Below are 22,915 nucleotides of genomic sequence, written 5' to 3' on the forward strand. Positions count from 1 at the left end.
CACACACACACACACACACAGCCCCAGTGTTCACCAGATAATACATTTTCTGGCATCCCTGAATTCCTCCAACCCCTTGATTTTGTCACTTTGTTACCACTCTCAGATCATTATGAAGGGGTCAGGAATGACCAATTACCTCTTTAGGTGCCCATGCGTGAAATTATTGACCTGGGTAATGGTTAGTCTCAACAAAGCTGTAAACCAGCCCTACTGTAGCCCAAGCTGAGCAGTCCAATGTCCTAAAACTCCTATTGTAGCCACTCCATGGTCGGCCCTGTGGAACATACATGATTCAATAGTGTAATTGATCCACTAAAATATGGTGTTGAGTTTGTCCATTGGAGGGTGGCTTAGTCAGGCTCTTTGACAGAATGGGTCCTTTCACACGCATGAGCACGCATGCACTCACTCCATCCATCCACCCCTCCAGGCAAGAGAGAGGGGAGCTAGTGGCCCTCATCAGCCGGTGAATTAATTCAGCTCCCGCGGGCAATCGCGAAAGCTCTTCCATCACACCTGAGCCCTCGTCAGGAAATGGAAAGGGGAATGAGAGACTGGGCCAAAAACAGTGGGGAGGAGAGACGAGGTGGAGGGGAGTTTTTACACCATCACTGCAGCCCTTACAAGGCCAGTGAGGTGACAAGCTCTGAATAGCTACCTGCGAAGTGGAGGAGCATGCAGGAGACCGACACATTTTAATAGTATCAGCTTCTGACAGCTTCTGAATAGTCACATTAGCTAATGTATTTAGCTACACTAGCTACTGTATGTTAGCTACTTTAGCTAACTAAGCTACATTATTTAACTACTACGTTAGCTAAGTAAGCTAAGGCTAGGTGTGAAAATGAAGCTTAATAAAACGGACATCTTCTGTTTGGCTGGCTGTTTGTCTGTAGGGGAACTCCAACAGCATTGCCACGGTTGATATCTCGGTGGGCTTCGTGGGACTGGAGAGCTACGTAGAGGCCCCGGCTTTCTTCCTCACCGCCCTCAGCACGTATGCCGGGCCCCTGCTCTGGGCTGCCCACCTGGTTTGCTACCTCAGCTCAGAGAAGAGGTCAGTTACTGTACACTCAGCCCCCTCACACCAGTAAGTGTCATTAGTGATGATACATTCATAAGTTAATTCATTCGAACATCCACAGCCCAGGTACCAGCTAACCATGGGTTTATCTTTTGAGCTTGTTTGTCTTACTGTAGCAGACCAATGATGAAGTAGAAGATTTGGTAGATTGAAAGCCTTGAAACAGATGATTTAGTGCAGGGAGGACGTCCACATACTCACAACATGATGATTTAGTGCAGGGAGGACGTCCACATACTCACAACATGATGATTTAGTGCAGGGAGGACGTCCACGTACTCACAACATGATGATTTAGTGCAGGGAGGACGTCCACGTACTCACAACATGATGATTTAGTGCAGGGGGACGGCCACGTACTCACAACATGATGATTTAGTGCAGGGGGACGGCCACGTACTCACAACATGATGATTTAGTGCAGGGGGACGGCCACGTACTCACAACATGATGATTTAGTGCAGGGGGGCGGCCACGTACTCACAACATGATGATTTAGTGCAGGGAGGACGGCCACGTACTCACAACATGATGATTTAGTGCAGGGAGGACGTCCACGTACTCACAACATGATGATTTAGTGCAGGGGGGACGGCCACGTACTCACAACATGATGATTTAGTGCAGGGAGGACGTCCACATACTCACAACATGATGATTTAGTGCAGGGAGGATGTCCATGTACTCACAGGTAGCCTAGTGGTTAGAGCGTTGGACCAGTAATCGAAAGGTTGCTAAATCGAATCCCCTAGCTGACAAGGTAAAAATCTGTTGTTCTGCCCCTGAACAAGGCAGTTAACCCACTGTTCCTAGACCCTCATTGTAAATAAGAATTTGATCTTAAATGACTTGCCTAGTTAAATAAAGGTTGAATTACATTTTTTTTTTTTTTTGTGCAGGGAGGGCCCAGTCCATGTACTCACAACATTGATTCGGCCTAAAACAAGAGGCTGGGTAAACTTTCCAGTTATTCAATTGTTCATGAATGGAATTTCAACTGATTTACGGAACTGGAATGGAAATTGATTTGAGCACTACCGTACCATAATACATAAAGACAAAAGAGGACAGTAACCCAACAGAGCACAGTAACCCAACAGAGAACAGTATATTCTTCCCGTCTAGCATGAGACTGCAGTGTGTAATTTTTGGGACAGGATCATAATGCAATGACAACGCCTTGGCCACATGCCAATTTATTTTGGATTCAAAACAGCAGCGCAGCAAGCTACCCCTGGATGTTATTTGGAAATGCAAAAGTGATCATCAAAGATGCAAGAGATCGCCTTGATCCGGGAACACTTTGTACATCGTTTTAACGCTTGCACCCCTAATTGATTGTCTCATTAATTCATTTGATTCCGGCAACAAGTTAGCCACCTAGAGCACAATTCAAAGAGCATAAGATAAAAGAACGTGATTATTAATACATGAGATAAGTGTTGCTACCCCGTGTCTTGAATGTACATTACAGTATGAATCACAGCACTATAAGCTAACAGTTATGGAATGGAAAAAAGAAGGGGTGGAGGATGTGGTTAATATCAAAAAGCTGTTTGTGGATGTGTGTTTTTTTTCTTCTTTAAAGGGGCCTCTAAGCTTCTTTGTTACTGGCATCTAATTCCAATTAGGTTGAGTGATAACTAGCTCCGAAATGCAGCCGAAGCAGATCGTAAAGCCTAGTCCAACATGGGGGACCCCTTCTCCTAATGCACGCCAGCGTTTCAATAATTGATGAAAACGACCACTTTGAAGTCCTGCTCTTGGAGAGGGAAAAAGGGAATTGTGAACACACATATACTTACACTCATAAGTTTGGACACACCTACTTATTCAAGGGTTTTTCTTTATTTTTCTACATTGTAGAATAATATTGAAGACATCAAAACTATAAAATAAAACATATGGAATCATGTAGTAACCAAAAAAGTGTTAAACAAATAATTAAAATAGCCACTCTATGCCTTGATGACAGCTTTGCTCACTCTTGGCATTCTCTCAACCAGCTTCATGAGGAATGCTTTTCCAGCAGCCTTGAAGGACTTCCCACATATGCTGAACACTTGTTGGTAGCTTTTCCTTCACTCTGCAGTCTAACTCATCACAAACCATCTCAATTGGGTTGAGGTTGGGTGATTGTGGAGGCCAGGTCATCTGATCCATCACTCTCCTTGGTCAAATAGCCTGGAGGTGTGTTTGGGGTCATTATCCTGTGAAAAACAAAGGATAGTTCCACTAATCGCAAACCAGATGGGATGGAGTATTGCTTCAGAATGCTGTGGTAGCCATGCTGGTTAAGTGTGCCTTGAATTCTAAATAAATCACTGACAGTGTCACCAGCAAAGCACCCCAACAACATCACACCGCCTGCTCCATGCTTCACAGTGGGAACCACACACATTGAGATCATCTGTTCGCCTACTCTGCGTGTCACAAAGACACGGCGGTTAGAACCAAAAACCCCCAATTTTGACTCATCAGACCAAAGGACAGATTTCCACCAGGCTAATGTCCATTGCTCGTGACTAACCATCATGTCTTAAAGTAATGATGCATTGTTCATTTCTCTTTGCTTATTTGAGCTGTTCTTGCGATAATATGGACTTGGTCTTTTACCAAATAGGGCTATGTTCTGTATACCACCCCTACCTCGTCAGAACACAACGGATCAGCTCAAACGCATTAACAAGGAAAGAAATTCCACAAATTTACTTTTAACAAGGAACACCTGTTATTTGAAATGCGTTCCAGGTGATTACCTCATGAAGCTGGTTGAGAGAATGCCAAGAGTGTGCAAAGCTGCCATCAAGACAAAGGGTAACTTCTTTGAAGAATCTAAAATCTAAAATATATTTAGATTTGTTTGACACATTTTTGGTTACTACATGATTCCATATGTGTTATTTCATTTTGATGACTTCACTATTATTCTACAATGTAAAAAAAATAGTCAAAATAAAGAAAAACCCTTGAATGAGTAGGTGTGTCCAAACTTTTGACTGGTACTGTACATGCATTCACACACATTAATTAAAGCCGAGAAATGGGTAGAATTGTCTGTCACATCATCCCCTCTTTGACTTAGCATCATAGTGCGGATGCAGGAGAACATTCCAAATCCCATTACTCCCTGTCTCGCCCCTTGGGAGTCTGCTTCTATGTCACTGAGTCGCGTTCCGCTATGTCACGAAATGTCACCATTTGCATATCTGGGTGGCTTTTAGGACCACCCGTGGTTCTGGTGTCAAGTCAAGGACAGTCAGTTGTGCCCCGCTAACAAGAGCCACTGATATGTTGACAATTTTTGTTCTACGATGATGTTGTCTGTGTCAGATCGTAACTGTGGCCAAGTTGAGACTGGTCACCTTCTCAGTTGACGGCCCTCTTCTTTATTTTAATCAATAATATTAACGACAGGTAGTTTGTTGGTTTGTTAACTGTGAAGTTCAGCCTCGGGGACCTCATCAAACCCCCTACGACAGCCTGTCATTTTTTATCCCTTACATATGCTCTTGCAGGAAGCCAGTTCAAGTAAAGTCCCATATTTGTAACACTGTCATAAACCAATTGATTCATCTGAGGAAACGTGCCTCACACAATCCATCCCCTCTGAGTATCTCATACATAATACGAGCAGACCGAGATTTGTAAATTCTCATTATTCATGTCCACATCCTCCATCCCCACCATCCAGCGCTGCAGTTTTCCACCAGAATGGCCCCACTCACAAAGTGCAGTTTGAGACGTCTGCGTGATAAATGAACCTCTTAAGTAGTCTGACACAATGCAGCTCATTTATAATGCACTATGCCCCATCAGCATCCACACTACAGAACCAAATACTGGAAATGGGCTTTGATCAATACCTCCCTTGTCGGGAAACCCTAAAACCACAGGGGAAGATAAAACTAAAGTTTTCATTGCTGTTGAATAGGATCTGTCTAGGGCCATGTTTTCACCGGGATAAAAGTGCTCCAAAGTAGTCAAAGCAAACAAAGAGAATTCAATAACCCCCTTTCCCAACATTTGCTACTGCAGTTCAAACATATATACTGGTCAAATCTGTGCAGACTGCACCCAGAAATGGGAAAATACATGTGGTGCAAATGCATTGCCAGGGCTGTGTTTTTGAGTGTCAAAAGGGGACAATTCTCAAACGCTCCAGAGCTCTATAGGTGGTATCCCTTGACGCACATCCTGTATCCCACACTCCTTTACAGGCAGTCATCCCTTTTTAGTCCTGCTCCCTGGGTCATGATAGAGGGAGCGCACTGGATAAATACTAAAGCCAGCCCAAGAAGAGGACAGGAAGTAAAGGGAGAGTGGGTGGGTGTGGGACAGGCGTGAAGGTGCTTGACTAATGCCTGAACTCATTTCCAAAGAGGGGAATGCCCTTCAATTACTACCTCATCAGGGAGCTAGAGACCTTTGCCTAGGACAGGACATGAACAGACACCTAATTCGCCAGATGCCAGACAGGTCTCTCCTGCTGTAAAGGAACGGGGATGTATAGAGCTGAGAGACGTGATCACCACAACAAAGACAAGACAAATGTCTTTCTACTGGTTATGTAGACCTTTTATGTAATCATCTGTAGTTTTATTCATGACACCTGTGCATTCCGTTAAAACGTAGATATTAGGCATAAAATGAGTTGGATTAATCTGGATCCCTTGATTAATTACATATCTGTTGAATCAGGCCCCATTTGTGAGTAATGTGGCCTGTTCTGCATCACAACATCATTGTAATAATTACATTGTTGTGGTTTGCTACACCAGCTGTGTGTGTCTTGGCAGACCGGAGCCACAGCTGAGCACACACACTCCCAGTGCAGTCAATGCTACCTGCTACATAGGCCGCTTGAGCAGAACAGCAACACATGTCTTGAGGGTATAGTCTCTGAAGAATACACTACACCTAATACAGTAACTTGCGTCATACGCCTCTGGTGTATGAAATATTCACACCCCTTGACTTTTTCCACATTTTGTTGTGTTACAGCCTGAATTTGCCTGAATTTAAAATTGATTACATTTAGATTTTGTCAATGGCCTACACATAATACCCAATAATGTCAAAGTGGACTGTTTTTAGAAATGGTTACAAATTAATTAAAAAATGAAAAGCTGAAATGTCATGAGTCAATAAGTATTCAACCCAGAAGTTCAGGAGTAAAAGTGTGCTTAACTAGTCACATAATAAGTTGCATGGACTCGCTCTGTGTGCAATAATAATGTTTAACATTTTTGAATGACTACCTCATCTCTGTAACCCACACATACAGTGCTGTGAGAAAGTATTTGCCTTTCAAATTGTCTCTACTTTTGCAAAAAAATGTATACTAAATGTTAACAGATCTTCAACCAAAACCTAATATTAGATAAAGGGAACATGAATGAACAAAATACAACAATTACATATTTATTATGCAACAGGTATGCTACACCCAATGCCCTTGTGTGAAAAAGTAATTGCCCCCTTACACTTATTAACTGGTTGTTCCACCTTTAGGTGTCACTGTGGAGGAATTTTGGCCCACTCTTCCGTGTGGAACTACTTTAACTTAGCAACATTTGTGGGTTTTCAAGCGTCAATTGCTAGTTTCACGTCCTACCACAACATCTCAATTGGGATTAGGTCTGGATTTTGGCCGTTTTCATGTAGTCGTGATTGTGTGTTTGGTATCATTGTCTTGCTGCATGACCCAGCTGAGCTTCAGCTCATAGGCGGATGGCCTGATATTCTCCTGTAGAATTCTCTGATACAGAGCAGAATTCATATACAGGTATTACCAGTGTCCAACAGGGATCTATTATTTGTCCACTTCTCTCTTATACATGGCTCCCACTAAGCAAAATCATCTTTGAATATTGTGCCAGCTTCCACACCTATACAGATGACATAGTTTAAAATGTATTTAGTGCTTGATCATGTTTAGATTCTAAACCCCATTGATTAGCTGTTCATATAGCATTGCCATTGTCAGAGTAAATGCTACAAATGTGAATGTTATTTGATATAAAAAACGTTATGGTTTGTGAGCTAAAGAGATTTGCGATAAAACATCATACATTTCAGGTCCGGACCTTTGTTTCAATACTTTTCTTCTGGCCCAAAATTTGTGTGCTATGTGCATTGATAGCTGTTTGTGAGAGTGATATAGGAGGACACATTCAGTGTGTGTCGCTAAGTACAGTCATTTCTGTTGGCACCTACATGGGGGCTTGTGTGGGGACGCTCACTGATTATGCGAACACGCAGACAAACAAACCCACAGGTGTTTGATTCAACACCTACCCTAAATTACACTACCACCCACTGCCTTAGTGCAGCTCTCAGCTAGCCTTTATTTGTTTGGGAGGGATCATTTCCCAGGCTTGAAATTCCTCCCACAGAGTTTTGAGATTACCTGGCTGCAGTTCCATCTCCAGAGTTTTGAGATTACCTGGCTGCAGTTCCATCCCCAGAGTTTTGAGATTACCTGGCTGCAGTTCCATCCCCAGAGTTTTGAGATTACCTGGCTGCAGTTCCATCCCCAGAGTTTTGAGATTACCTGGCTGCAGTTCCATCCCCAGAGTTTTGAGATTACCTGGCTGCAGTTCCATCCCCAGAGTTTTGAGATTACCTGGCTGCAGTTCCATCCCCAGAGTTTTGAGATTACCTGGCTGCAGTTCCATCCCCAGAGTTTTGAGATTACCTGGCTGCAGTTCCATCCCCAGAGTTTTGAGATTACCTGGCTGCAGTTCCATCCCCAGAGTTTTGAGATTACCTGGCTGCAGTTCCATCCCCAGAGTTTTGAGATTACCTGGCTGCAGTTCCATCCCCAGAGTTTTGAGATTACCTGGCTGCAGTTCCTCCCCCAGACTTTTGAGATTACTTGGCTGCTGTTCCACCTCCAGAGTTTTGGGTTCACCTGGCTGCAATATCCCCGTCTGAATATGGGATGAACTGTGGCTCTTTTCAGACCGACAAAGGCATTGAAATGACTCAGAGGAGCTTTCAGATGCTGCGATTGAATGTGTGTTTGTGCACATGTATACTTGTGTGTGAAAGAGATCAAATGTGAAAGAGAGCGAGTATAAAAGGACAACGTGCAAACAGCTTGTACAGTTCTCTGTATTTCTGATTGTTTTGAATGAGAGACTGTGGGCAACCCTTTGAACAGTGTGCAACTTGTTCTCCATCTCTGCCTTTCATTTGAATTGAAAGGCTGCCGTCGAAGGTCATATCCTGTACTTTCTACATGTGCTGGCATCTATCAGCCCTATCTAAATAGACAATGAGGTCAGGCTCTTTTCAGGGGTATTAAGGAGTCGATGTCAGGCTAATGCAAGCGTAAGCATTGAGACAGACGAGATACAAGTTCTCAGGTTGAAAGGCTGATTGAAAGCATGTGCCTCAAGGCTAAGAGAGATGCATTAGAATTTGTCTGAGTCCAGGCCTCGTGTCAATAGCATTTGTTTTATATCAAATACTTTAGATGTGGAGGTTGAATGTACACGTGGTGTACTCAAATCTGTGCTTTAAAACGTGACCTATGAGATGCAAACCTTCAATCCTGCGATGTCTCATGCCGAATGCCATTTGTTTTGTCAGGTACAGTAGGCATTTGTTCTTTTGACTGCTGGTGACATCTGTTTTTCCATTCTTCTGATTGAAAGATAATCAATCTCTCTCTCTTCTCTCCCATCATCTCTCTTCACCCTCTCTCATCTCCATCTTTCCCTTTTCTCCTCCTCTCTCCAGGAGCTCAGTGGCGGTCGGCCATGGATGCTACTGCTTGGCCCTTTTGCGGTCCGTGCCGGCGGCGGCCTACGTGGTGTTGGTCACGGCCCTGCGCTACCACCTCTTCATCTGGAGCGTCTTCTCACCCAAGCTGCTGTATGAGTCCATGCACACACTGCTCACCGTTGCAATTTGCCTCTTCTTCACCACCATGGAGCAGAGCCGCAGGCCCTAGGGAGCCCACGGCTCAGAGGGCTCTCAACTTTCAGGAAGGGGTTAAGGAGAAGGGCAAAGACTCATGGGTAATGGTGGTCCTGATACTGTCCTAGTTGACTTCTGGATGCCCCACTCCTACACTCTGAAGGAGAAGGTGGGAATGTACTGTCCACTGCACTGGACTTCTAGGACTGCAGCATTCACTTGGGTGGCAGGTAGCCTAATGTTTAAGAGCGTTGGGCCAGTAACCGAAAGGTTGCTGGTTTGAATCCCTGAGCAGACTAGGTGAAAAATCTGTCAGCAAGGCACTTAAGCCTAATTGCTCCTGTAAGTGTACGCAATATCTTTTCTCAGGTGGAACTTTGTCTCTTGTATGGACTAAAGCACAACTTTTTCAGTAAGATTTAGATATTTTAAGGTGGTGGGTTCTACTGAAGTCTGTTCAGGTATTTATTGAGCAGGGCTGAAAATGGGTAATGGAGTAAATTCTATAAATTATTTCATTTGAATGTGTCAAAGCACAATCTCTTGAAATTGGATTTGTATTCCTTCATTTTGTTGTGTTATTGTTTGTTTTGTTTCTGTAGAGTAGTAAGTTTTTCTATTGACCACCGGCTCTGTAGTGCTCTATCCCAGTAGAGTAGTAAGTTCTTCTGTTGACCCCCGGCTCTGTAGTGCTCTATCCCATTAGAGTAGTAAGTTTTTCTATTGACCCCCGGCTCTGTGATGCTCTATCCCAGTAGAGTAGTAAGTTCTTCTGTTGACCCCCGGCTCTGTAGTGCTCTATCCCATTAGAGTAGTAAGTTTTTCTATTGACCCCCGGCTCTGTGGTGCTCTATCCCAGTAGAGTAGTAAGTTCTTCTATTGACCCCCGGCTCAGTGGTGCTCTATCCCAGTAGAGTAGTAAGTTCTTCTATTGACCACCGGCTCTGTAGTCCTCTATCCCAGTAGAGTAGTAAGTTCTTCTATTGACCCCCGGCTCTGTGGTGCTCTATCCCAGTAGAGTAGTAAGTTCTTCTATTGACCACCGGCTCTGTAGTGCTCTATCCCAGTAGAGTAGTAAGTTCTTCTATTGACCACCGGCTCTGTAGTCCTCTATCCCAGTAGAGTAGTAAGTTCTTCTATTGACCACCGGCTCTGTAGTGCTCTATCCCAGTAGAGTAGTAAGTTCTTCTATTGACCACCGGCTCTGTAGTGCTCTATCCCAGTAGAGTAGTAAGTTCTTCTATTGACCACCGGCTCTGTAGTCCTCTATCCCAGTAGAGTAGTAAGTTCTTCTATTGACCACCGGCTCTGTAGTCCTCTATCCCAGTAGAGTAGTAAGATCTTCTATTGACCACCGGCTCTGTAGTGCTCTATCCCAGTTGCATTATATTTATAATAGTCCTCCATACACTTATATCGGTTATATAAATTATATACTGTAGATGTGTTCCAAGCTGATAGCAAGCCATACTTCCTTCCCACTTCCTGCCATAGGATACACAGGTTGTAAGCTGTTTATTTTAATTAAACATTTTTATTTAAACTTTATTCAACTATTTCATACCCTAAATTAATATGCATTCTTTTAGTTGTGTGTGTGTGTGTGTGTGTGTGTGGATATATATATATATATGTATATATATGTATATATATATATATATATATATATATGTATGTATGTATATATATATATATATATATGTATATATATATGTATATATATATATGTATATATATGTATATGTGTGTGTGTGTATAGACATATATGTGTGTGTATAGATATATAAATATATATATTGGCAGTAAAAATTGTTTTAAAATCCCTGTCTTAGGTCAGTTAGGATCACCACTTTATTTTAAGAATGTGAAATGTCAGAATAATAGTAGAGAGAATGATTTATTTCAGCTTTTATTTCTTTCATCACATTCCCAGTGGGTTAGAAGTTTACATACACACTCATAGTATTTGGTAGCATTGCCTTTACATTTTTTAACTTGAGTCAAATGTTTCGTGTAACTTTCCACAAGCTTCTCACAATAAATTGGGTGAATTTTGGCCCATTCCTTCTGACAGAGCTGGTGTGACTGAGTCCAGTTTGTAGGCCTCCTTGCTCGCACATGCTTTTTCAGTTCTGCCCACAACTTTTCTATAGGATTGAGGTCAGGGCTTTGTGATGGCCACTCCAATACCTTGACTTTGTTGTCCTTAAGCCGTTTTGCCACAACTTTGTAAGTATGCTTGGGGTCATTGGCATTTGGAAAACCCATTTGTGACCAAGCTTTATCTTCCTGATTGATGTCTAGAGATGCTGTTTCAATATATCCACATAATTTCCCTTCCTCATGATGCCATCTAATTTGTGAAGTACACCAGTCCCTCCTGCAGCATAGCACCCCCACAACATGATGCTGCCACCCCCCCCCCATAAAACTTCTGACCCACTGGAATTGTGATACAGTGAAATAATCTGTCTGTAAACAATTGTTGGAAAAATTACTTGGCATGCATGAAGTAGATGTCCTCACCGACTTGCTAAAATTGTAATTTGTTAACAAGAAATTTGTGGAGTGGTTGAAAAACACATTTTAATGACTCCAACCTAAGTGTATGTAAACAGTCATTAAACTTGTTGTAGACCACTACGAGTCATTAACTGACCTAAAACAGGGAATTTTTACTAGGATTAAATGTCAGGAATTGTTCAAAACTGAGTTTAAATGTATTTGGCTAAGGTGTATGTAAACTTCCGACTTCAACTGTATGTTTATGTTAAATGTTTTACTCTGGGAATATATAGAAATGCAATGAAAGCTTTGTGAATACAGTGGATCATTACTAGTATACAGATGACAATTGATTCACTTGGTGAATGTTGTTAATCTAAAGATCATTTGGATTCACCTGCTGTGTGGGGACAAAGCTTAATTCTTGGGTTACATTTTCCATCTAAAAGCGGTTATTTTTTATAAATATATTTTTGTTTGAAGCCATATTTCACTTCTATTTCTGTATTGCTCATTTGATTTCTAATCTAAAAATGTGCTCCAATCCACAATTTGATGTCTTCCTACTTCTGCCAGACCTGTGAAACCTAATCATTGGCAATTGGGAGCCCTTGCCCTAACATGCTAATCAAATTAGATTACAAAATGAACTAATAAATTGCTTACTTAAATTAAAGTTGTTTTCTTTCATGAAGATATCCCCTAGGAAAATGTCCCTGTGAATACTGAATGCAATTCCAATGTATAAAGCGGTTAGTTAATGTGACACAATCTGATTGGTTAACTTGAAGAACTTGAACAGAGATCCATATGCTTATAAAGGACTCTCCATGTCCAATAATAACATGTCTGGTAAATAAGCATATGAAGTTGCAGATTGCAGCATGTCACACAACTTTTAATATATGATATTAGATGTGATTTATGTATGTTTTACTCAACTTAATCTAATAGCTATGTATGTGTTAAGTTATTTTGTCTTAATGTTTTGGTCAAATGTGTTTTCCTTGTGTTAACTGTGACCACTGTGATGGGCTAAGCTGCTGTATGTCTTATTTATGGCTAAATGTACAGAGATGCAGCCTTGATTCTGTAGTGGATACAATATCTGCCATTCAGTCATGCATCTTGATTGTGGAATCTCTTTAGATTGAGAAAAATGGGGGACTATTTTAGACTTTCTAGTTTAAGAAAAATGGGGGACTATTTTAGGTGATAATTACTAACATTTTGAGACAGCCAAGACCACAACAGCAATCTCTGCTTACTCATCCTCCCTCACCCAACAGGTTTTCAAAGAAGCTTTGTGCTGACATTTTCCCCTTATTTCTGTTAGGTGGACAATAAAAAAAATGTTTTTATCAATTGCACTGTTTAAGAGAACATCCTCAAGAGGTTAAAGATTAAATTATAAAACTATAAATTATAATAAAGTATAGATTATGTAGACTTTCATATATTAAAGTATAAACATTTACTTTTTCAACTTGCACAGTTGATACTGAAGCTCGTACCCATGAAATCTCATTAACAGTGGAATTAAATGAGGAGTGATGAACGGTCAAGGATCATTTCCTCTACATTATGGCGCATCATTTTATCACTGGACGACATAGCATCACATAATTGGTCAGGTTATCAAAATGAACAATATTCCATTAATGTGCGTAATTAGTCAAATACATTTGAATCTATTTATTTTATTTGTATTATTATAAATATATATATATATATATTACATTTTCCTTTATTGTCAATTAATACATTTTTTACTTACCATTTTTGAAACCATTTGGCTGTTTTCTGGTGACAGTTGTGACTTCATTTCTACATTAAGTTTTTAAATGTTCTGATTTTAATCACGTAAAAACTGTTTGATGGTAATCTGGATACTGTCAGACATTATTGCAGATATAAGTAGTGTAAGATCAAAGAACTGCAGATTTTTATTTTATTTTATAATTACCCACATAATGCTCTCTATACTCCTCTGTAAACTGGTCATCTCTGTATACCTGTCGCAAGACCCACTGGTTGATGCTTATTTATAAACCCCTGTTAGGCCTCACACCCTCCCTATCTGAGATATCTATTGCAGCCCTCATCCTGCACATACAACACCCGTTCTGCCAGTCACATTCTGTTAAAGGTCCCCAAAGCACACACATCCCTGGGTCGCTCCTCTTTTCAGTTCGCTGCAGCTAGCGACTGGAACTAGCTGCAACAAACACTCAAACTGGACAGTTTTATCTCAATCTCTTCATTCAAAGACTCAATCATGAACACTCTTACTGACAGTCGTGCCTGCTTTGTGTGATGTATTGTTGTCTCTACCTTCTTGCCCTTTGTGCTGTTGTCTGTGCCCAATTATGTTTGTACCATGTTTTGTGCTGCTCCCATGTTGTGTTGCTATCATGTTGTTGTTATGTTGTGTTGCTACCATGCTGTGTTGTCATGTGTTGCTGCCTTGCTATGTTGTTGTCTTAGGTCTTTATGTAGCGTTGTGTCTCTGTTGTTGCAATGTGTGTTTTGTCTTATATTTATATTGTATTTATTTTAGATTTTTAATCCCAGGCCCCCGTCCCCACAGGAGTCCTTTTGGTAGGCCGTCATTGTAAACAAGCATTTGTTCTTAACTGACTTGCCTAGTTAAATAAAGGTTCAATAAAAAATACTATTTCCCCAGGGCACAACGACAGTTAAACAACTTAATGTAAGCGACCCTTGGTGTCCTCTAGCCTTCTCTGCACACTGTGTACCTGCGGCAGTTCTTATTGCACATGGCTAAGCTCATCTTCCAGAGTAATCGTTCATCTCAAAATGAGAATGCTAATATTTTGATGAGAAATGTTTGCATTGTCGACCTTGGCGAAGACAAAAAAAAAATGTTTTAAAAGTTAAGCTCCTCGGCTGTGGATGTGTGGTAGAAATGGGGAGCGGGAGAAATAGATTTGCTTAAATGTTCTAATACACTCTCTTGAATTCTAAACCTGTACATGATAGAATATGACACAACAGCTCCAGAGATTGTTTTCTGATGTGGATAACAAAGATTTCTCTATTTTGCTATTGTGTTTACATTATTTTGTTTCAAGCCATGTGGGCAGAAGAGGTGAAGGAGAGAGGATGATCCTTTTCAAATAATAGGTTGGTTTTTTTACCTTTTAGGTTTAGTTCTGTATCACTTCATGTTTCATGTCACTCCCATCTTGCTATAGAAAAATATCTTCTAACCCCTCTTCAAATAGATTGCCCATTCCTGAGCATGTCGTTTTTTGTGTAACTACTTGTGGATCAATGGTAGATTGGTATGACTACACACAGATAATACAGAATATACCTCTTCTGAACTCACTTTATGACCAAATCATTATAGAGCTCTTCTGAAACCAATTTCTGACCAAATCAGAATATCGCTCTTCTGAAACCACTTTTGACCAAATCAGAATATTGTTCTTCTGAAACCGCTTATGACCTAATCAGAATATTGCTCTTCTGAAACTGCTGATGACCAAATCAGAATAGATCTTATCTGAAACTGCTTATGACCAAATCAGAATAGAGCTCTTCTGAAAACCGCTTATGACCAAATCAGAATAGAGCTCCATTTTATGGCCATATCAGAGTAGAGCTCTTCTGAAACTGCTTATGACCAAATCAGAATATTGGTCTTCTGAAATTACTTTGACAAAGATGAACACAGGTCAGACCATGATGTTAAGCAACAGTTGGACTGAAAAGCAACATTCCAGAGAGTGTGTGGCTAATTTAATTGTGGCTTGTACAGCCAAGTGAATGTTTCATTGAGTTTGTGTTTATGGCAAAGGAATCATAGCATAACTGGGCCGAAATTTAGGGTGGTGCACTGCCCAGAAGACTAAGCCCAGAGAGGTGTGATTGAGTTAAAGCTGGCAATGAAGTTAAACTGATGACATTAACACTGAGCCTTCTTCTTCCCCTGTCTTCTATGGTGGTTCAACACCTCCCACTTGAGACCGAGAACAATCCCCCTTCAACCCTCCCACACAACAGGCAGAGCAAAATACTGGACATATTTCCCTCCGAGGGTGAACACAATACAGCAGCGGTCATCCCATTTCTTTCTAATAGTTCACACATTTCTGCAACGCTGATAATGGGAACCCTCAGGTGTGCCATATCTCCCTCAAGAGTGTCCTTCACAAGTTCAGTAAACATTCCCTACCTGTCCTTTTTTCCATCCCTGAAAAAAAAGTTTGAGGAAGAAAAAAAGTATGAAACTAAGAAAAATGAGATGGGTACAGAACAAGTCATGAATATGCAGGACAAAAGGCCTGAGGGATTACACGTTACCTAAGGTTTATTTTCTGTCTCTTTCCCTCGCTCTCACCGATGAGGTTTGCTCCTGTCTGCATCTTAATTGAGATAGGGGGATGGAGAAAGAAGGGGGGGCTAGAGAGAAAGGGAGGAAGAGGACTGGTTTAGATTTCTGCCTCAATGCAGTGCTTGGATGTCCACAGCCCTGAAGTCTTTCAGGCCTTGTTTACTCTGGCATCAGAGAGTCTATGAATCAGGCTTTTTAGATCTAATATTTCCGAATGACTAAACACATTTTCAAGTAATTGGCGAATGGAGTGTGACTTTTTGTACACTACCACAAAGATTTTCAGCCAATGTATTAAAGATATTCCATTCATACAGCCAACAATTCACAGCCCAATCTTGTCATTTAGCCAATGCAGGAGAATATTGCTTGCTGGCTCATTTAGCCTTGCTGACTCACTCATTCATGCTTACACACCTGTTTTTTTTTTTATTATTCAAAAAGACTTAAGCGTGACACTAATTTCAGCATATGGAGAATGACAATGTTTTTTTAACCCTGGTATTAAGCCTGTAAGCTAGATTCCCTGAAAGGTCCATGCTGATTATCAGTTCAATCGTCCAGACACTAAAAGGTTGTCGATATTGTTATTACATTTTTTAATTTATGATGGAAAAAATATTTTATTTTAATTGTTTAATTTGTGATTCACTGTATTTGTAGGTTTCTGGTTCATGTCTAATTTTTGATTAGCCACACCACTGGAGCTAGTCACATGGGATAAAGTAATTTACAGCTCCTGGGGTTTCACCTAACACTTTGTATTAAAGCATGTTGTCCTATGAATATTCAACAAATAGGAGCATGATGGTGTGAATTGAATTGAACACACATGAGAATGTAGGCTATTGACATTGTAATGCTCCGAAGAGGATCCTGAGAGAAGTCCATATCACAGAGAACACACTCTACTCCATATTTATTTGAACGGTGAAGCTAAAACTTTTAATTTTGGATTTGAGATAAAAATGTTTTGAGGCGACAGTACAGAATGCCACCTTTTATTTGAGGGTATTTTCATACATATCTGTTTTACCAGTTAGAAATATTAAATTAAAACACTTGATGTATCTAGTCCCCCTCATTTCAAGGTGTCATAAGTATTGGGACAAATTCACTTGCAGTGTATAATAGTAGTCAAAGGTTTAGTATTTAGTCCCATATTCCTAGCACACAATGACTACATTTAGCTTGTGACTCTGCAAACGTGTATGCATTTACAGTTTGTTTTGGTTGTGTTTCGGTTTATGTTTTTCCCAATGGGAACTGAATGGTGAGTTATGTATTGTGTCATTTTGGAGTCACTTTTATTGTAAATCCGAATAGAATATGTTTCTAAACAGTTCTACATTAATGTGGATGCTACCATGATTACGGATAACTATGACTGAATTGTGAATAATGATAAGAGAGTATGTTAGAGGCACAAAGATCATGCCCCTCAAAACAAGCTAACCTCTCAGCATTACCAATAACAGTGGAGGTTAGCATTTTGGGGGGAGTACGATATTCATGACATTCGTGACATTTTGTAAAGTTGCCGAATATGAAACATGATCTCAAATCCAAAATGCTGGTGTATAGATCCAAATGAAACGTTTTAGCTTCACTGTCCGAATAAATACAAAGGAGGGTGTATATGGTAAAAGAAATGCGGACTTTAAATGTCTACTTTCTGTGTTCTACTGATTGCTAACTTGCCAGAGCCTTGAAATCCAAACTAGGTTAAGCTTGCCATGTCAAACCTACAGTACCAGTCAAAAGTTTGGACACACCTCATTCCAGGGGTTTTCTTTTTTGTTTGACTCTTTTCTACATTGTAGAATAATAGTGAAGACATAAAAACTATGAAGTATCTCATATGGAATCATGTAGTAACCAAATAACTGTTAAACAAATCAAAATATATGTTATATTTGAGATTCTTGAAGTAGCCACCCTTTGCCTTGATGACAGCTTTGCACGCTCTTGGCATTCTCTCAACTAGCTTCATGAGGTAGTCAGCGGGAATGCATTTCAAATAACAGGTGTTCCTTGTTAAAAGTACATTTGTGGAATTGATTTCCTTAATGCGTTTGAGCCAATCAGTTGTGTTGGGCCGAGGTAGGGATGGTATACAGAAAATAACCCTATTTGGTAAAAGACCAAGTCAATATTATGGCAAGAACAGCTCAAATAAGCAAAGAGAAACAACAATCCATCATTATGACATGAAGGTCAGTCAATCTGGAACATTTCAATAACTTTTAAAGTTTCTTCAAGTGAAGTTGCAAAAACCATCAAGCGATATGATGACACTGGCTCTCGTGAGGACTGCCACAGGAAAGGAAGACCCAGAGTTACCTCTGCTGCAGAGGATAAGTTCATTAGAGTTAGCAGCCTCAGAAATTGCAGCCCAAACAAATGCTTCACAGAGTTCAAGTAACAGACACATCTCAACATTAACTGTTCAGAGGAGACTGCGTGAATCAGGCCTTCATGGTCGAACTGATGCAAAGAAACCACTACTAAAGGACACCAATAAGAAGAAGAGACTTGTTTGGACCAAGAAACACGAGCAATGGACATTAGACCGGTGGAAATCTGTCCTTTGTTCTTATGAATCCAAATTTTAGATTTTTGGTTCCAACCACCATGTCTTTGTGAGACGCAGAGTAGGTGAACAGCTGATCTCCGCATGTGTGGTTCCCACCATGAAGCATGGAGGAGGAGATGTGATGGTGCTTTGCTGGTGACACTGTCAGTGATTTCATTAGAATTCAAGGCACACTTAACCAGCATGGCTACCACAGCATTCTGAGGCGCTATGCCATCCCATCTGGTTTGTGCTTAGTGGGACTATCATTTGTTTTTCAACAGGACAATGATCCAAAACACATCTCCAGGCTGTGTAAGGGCTATTTGACCAAGAATTAGAGTGATGGAGTGCTGGATCAGATGACCTGGCCTCCACAATCACCCAACATCAACCCAATTGATATGGTTTCGTATGAGTTGGACCGCAGCCAACAAGTGCTCAGCATATGTGGGATCTCCTTCAAGACTGTTGGAAAAGCATTCCAGGTGAAGCTGGTTGAGAAAATGCCAAAAGTGTGCAAAGCTATCTCCAAGGCAAATGGTGGCTACTTTGAAGAATCTCAAATATAAAATATATTTAGATTTGTTTAACACTTTTTTGGTTACTACATGATTCCGTATCTATTATTTCATAGTTTTGATGTCTTCACTATTATTCTACAATGTAGAAAATAGTAAAAAATAAAGAAAAACCCTTGAATGAGTAGGTGTGTAAAAGCATTTGACTGCTACTGTATATTCAAAGCTAACTCTCTGTATAAACATTCTGAACAAACTCCTTTCCTTCATGGAACTTTAATCAAGCCACTGACTTATTCTCTATCAATGATGTGTCACTGTTTTAATAAGCAACACTAACAATAAGTTACTCATATCTTACAGTTTTGCAATATACTGACTATTATGATCCTATTTACAATTTTTTGTTAATTTTGATACTGGAATAAATGTTTCAGACTACTATGGATGCCACAAAGGCCGTTTTCAACCAGAAAATGTTTTTTTTTTTGCATTCAGTTGCCATTTATACATAACATGATTCTAATGTAAGCTGACCTCCCAGTTCAGCAGGTTGCTGTCAGTCGTAAAATGTTCTGTCGGGAAAAAAAACTCTCAATCTCATAAAGGGTTTCATATTTCCTTCATGGAACTTTAATCAAGCCACCAACTTATTCTCTATCAATGATGTGTCACTGTTTTAATAAGCAACACTGTTTCTCCCACAGTCCTCCCCCTGTGAATAGGCAGGAGCTCCTGGGTTTCCATACTACCCGCTGGAGCGTTCAGCTGCCATTCAGCATTGTCAGCTCATTAGGCTACATCCGTGACTGAAGTGGGAACCCAATGACTTTCTGCAACCCCAGTTCTGTTGAGATAACGGACCGAGCAGGTGGTGTGTGATGTCTAATCTAATGATCAGATAACACAGTCAGTTTTGGAATGAAGGGCCCACGTGGAGGATGATGTCAGTACAGGTTGTAGTTCCATGAAAGATGCATGGCACTTGCGACATATGAATCGTACTGTAGTGAGATAACAGGTTATTCTTCTCTTGGCCGCCATGAAGGAGTAAGAGCAGAACAATTAAAGTGTCCATTTTAGGACATCCTCAAGTGTCTTCCAATGTTGGCGGTGTCAGACACCAGTGCAGTCTACACATCATGACTAGCTCATGAGTTAAAACCACCATCACCGATACAGGGAGCGTTTGTAAAGGTGCTGCAGCAGCCTCTCCAATTGCTATCGCGGCCGATGGAATTAGCCTGTGCAACCCTGGTGAGATCCAGCTGTGTCTCTGAGGCTGAGCTTACTTCAGCGGCGCCACTCCCCCCTCACTCTCCACACTCTCCTTTGATCCTCCAGGAGCTGACTGTCTGCCAAGTGGCAGCTGGCAGAGAGCCAAACAATTTATGGGAGGCAAAGCTGCGAAGGAGCTCGTTCTAAAAATACTGAGGCGGAATGAAGTATTGATCCAATGGACAGCTCGTTTTGGCCTGCCGCGGGGTCTACTTCTCTTCTCCCAGGCCACCTCTATATGCAGCTTCTCTTCCCTCCCAGTTTATGTCCTTCAATTGAGGGCAACCCAGCCTAGGAGAACTGTGTTTAGATGTGTATTTACTGGAGGACTGAGACAGGGATGCCGGTTGTCTCCTTTCCTGTTGTGGTACCGAGGAGAAAATCCCCATTTTCCCTCACCCACCAACTACACTGACTCCAGCCCTGATGCCGCAGCAAGGGAATCCCCCGAGCTAGATCCTGCTAGATGTATCCAAGCCTCAGGTGGCAGCAAAAGACTGTATGACATCATCTAAAAGACAAATAATGATATTTATGGAAATCTTATATTACCTAATCTTGGTTACCCAGAAGTAAAATTATCTTGCAAAAATGTCATGTCCTGTTTTAATTCCTCGGGGAATTTACCCGTGTTTGTCATGGTCAAAACAATACCAATTGTTTGTTTTCATTTTTTTTTTACAATATAGCTAATTTTGACTTTGTGGCTGTGGAATCATGTGGAAACCGTTTATTATCTGGTTTTAAAAATCACTGCGCCAGTTTACGCACCACCTACGCCCATTTTTTGATTCGTCCAAATAATAATTTACTAAAACCAGGAACTATTGTTGTACACATAATTCAATGTGAGCCTTGACAGATTCTCGCCGTTCCATCTGTACACAAGAATATATCCACGAGAGATTACATATTACCGACTGTAAAACACAGGCTTATTCCAGCCAGCTAACGCCGACTCTAAATTGGTTTGATAACGCTTGACATTAAAGAGCGGCTGAACTCACAGATTCCACAATTTTCTTCTGCTCATTAAGGATAACGAGATTTGAGTCTTGGGTGTGTGGTTTGATGTGGGTGTGTTATGTACACTATCGTACTCTGCAGTTACTGTTTGTCCCTCTTGAGGCACGGTAGCAACAACATAGCCACTACTAATTCTTCAAATAGTCATAATTAATCTAAGATAAATCAAGACATTTTACATTCAGTTGTGCATTTTTACAGGTTTGATTTCTTAAGTAAAAACATTTCATAACTAGTCAGAGCACTGCTGGCTGCGCTCAGGACTGAATTTTGAGAACATGTCTACAACTTCATTATCAGCAAGCTACTGAACTATCGTAAATAACGTATAATCTACACGCTGTTTATTAGTGCCTAAAATCACTAGCTAGCTACATTCCATCTCTGTTTGTCAATGAAGCTAGCTAGTATTAGCTAGTAGGCACATTGAGCAGCCAGGCCACATAGCTAAATCAGCTAATCAAGTCACTGGCGAGTGGCGACGTGTGTGTGCTTCAGGAATGTTTTGTTGTGCCAACTTTCTCACTATCTATTACCAGAGTTGGAACATCATGTTACAAAACAGGTCGCGGGGGACACTAGATGCTTGCGAATTTTTCACAAAACAGTGGCAGACTCAAGTGATCCCTATAAAACACATCAGCAAGTGGCCTCTCCATAAAGGGCTGAGGGGCCAAGTGTTCTTTTCAACGTAATATTGGCGATGTATTGTTTTATGTAAACGAGTCCGAGGCGTGGTGTAATGGGTGGGTCTGTCTCAATGTCTAGAGCATCTGCTGATATATGATTGGATAGAGTGCACACCGTGTAACTTGTTCTTCATGCAGCTATTTCTCCCTAGTCTTACAACCCTCATGTAAGTCGTGATGATCTCAGTTACACAGATCTTACAGTTTTGCAATATACTGACTATTATGATCCTACTTACAATTTTTTGTTAATTTTGATACTGGAATAAATGTTTCAGACTACTATGGATGCCACAAAGACCGTTTTCAACCAGAAAATGTTTTTTTTGCATTCAGTTGCCATTTATACATAACATGATTCTAATGTAAGCTGACCTCCCAGTTCAGCAGGTTGCTGTCAGTCGTAAAATGTTCTGTCGGGAAAAAAAACTCTCAATCTCATAAAGGGTTTATAATTACCTTCATGTAAAGTGTTACCATTGGTTTTGTGCATCTGTCAGAATACACCAATTTTCCAGCATGAACGTTGACTGCGATGCAGGAAGTGCTGTGGACACAGCTTAGATATTCTTGTGGCCACTTGACGCTTCCTCTGTGCTTTTGTCATGGCGACCAGTGTAGTTTTTGTCATGATGACCACCGTAGCAGCAGTGTGCTTGCTCTGCTCTCCCTGACTCCTCCAGGTGTGACTGCTCTGATCAATATGCATCGCTTGGTTTTGCCAGTTTGGCCCAGACACTGATGCACTGTTGAATCACTCAGAAACAATCCCCCCGATCGTTTACGTTTCACAGACGGAGGGGGAACTCGATAGACATGAAAAACAAGGGTTCTGAAATGAAAACAGCCATGAAAGCGTGATGTGAGAGCATGGGTGTGTGTTGATTGTTTTAGTGTATGTATGTATGTAAGGTGGTGGAGGGTGTGTGTGTGTGTGTGTGT

The 22,915-nt window shown here is 40.9% G+C and overlaps 1 protein-coding gene across 4 annotated transcripts in view; it reads left to right on the forward strand.

Moving 5' to 3' along the window:
• Window positions 1-10,347, forward strand: part of LOC112221074 (GPI ethanolamine phosphate transferase 2) — a 120,047-nt gene extending 109,700 nt beyond the window's left edge. For all 4 annotated transcript variants that reach the window (XM_024383167.2, XM_024383166.2, XM_042303177.1 and 1 more), the window contains 2 exons: window positions 900-1,060; window positions 8,837-10,347. In XM_024383167.2, the coding sequence (XP_024238935.1) occupies window positions 900-1,060; window positions 8,837-9,050 (375 nt within the window). In that variant the 3' untranslated portion in view covers window positions 9,051-10,347. The remainder of the gene's footprint in view (window positions 1-899; window positions 1,061-8,836) is intronic.
• Window positions 10,348-22,915: the final 12,568 nt, after the last annotated feature.

The sequence above is a fragment of the Oncorhynchus tshawytscha genome, linkage group LG21 (assembly GCF_018296145.1).
Source record: "Oncorhynchus tshawytscha isolate Ot180627B linkage group LG21, Otsh_v2.0, whole genome shotgun sequence".
NCBI classification, from domain to species: Eukaryota; Metazoa; Chordata; class Actinopteri; order Salmoniformes; family Salmonidae; genus Oncorhynchus; species Oncorhynchus tshawytscha.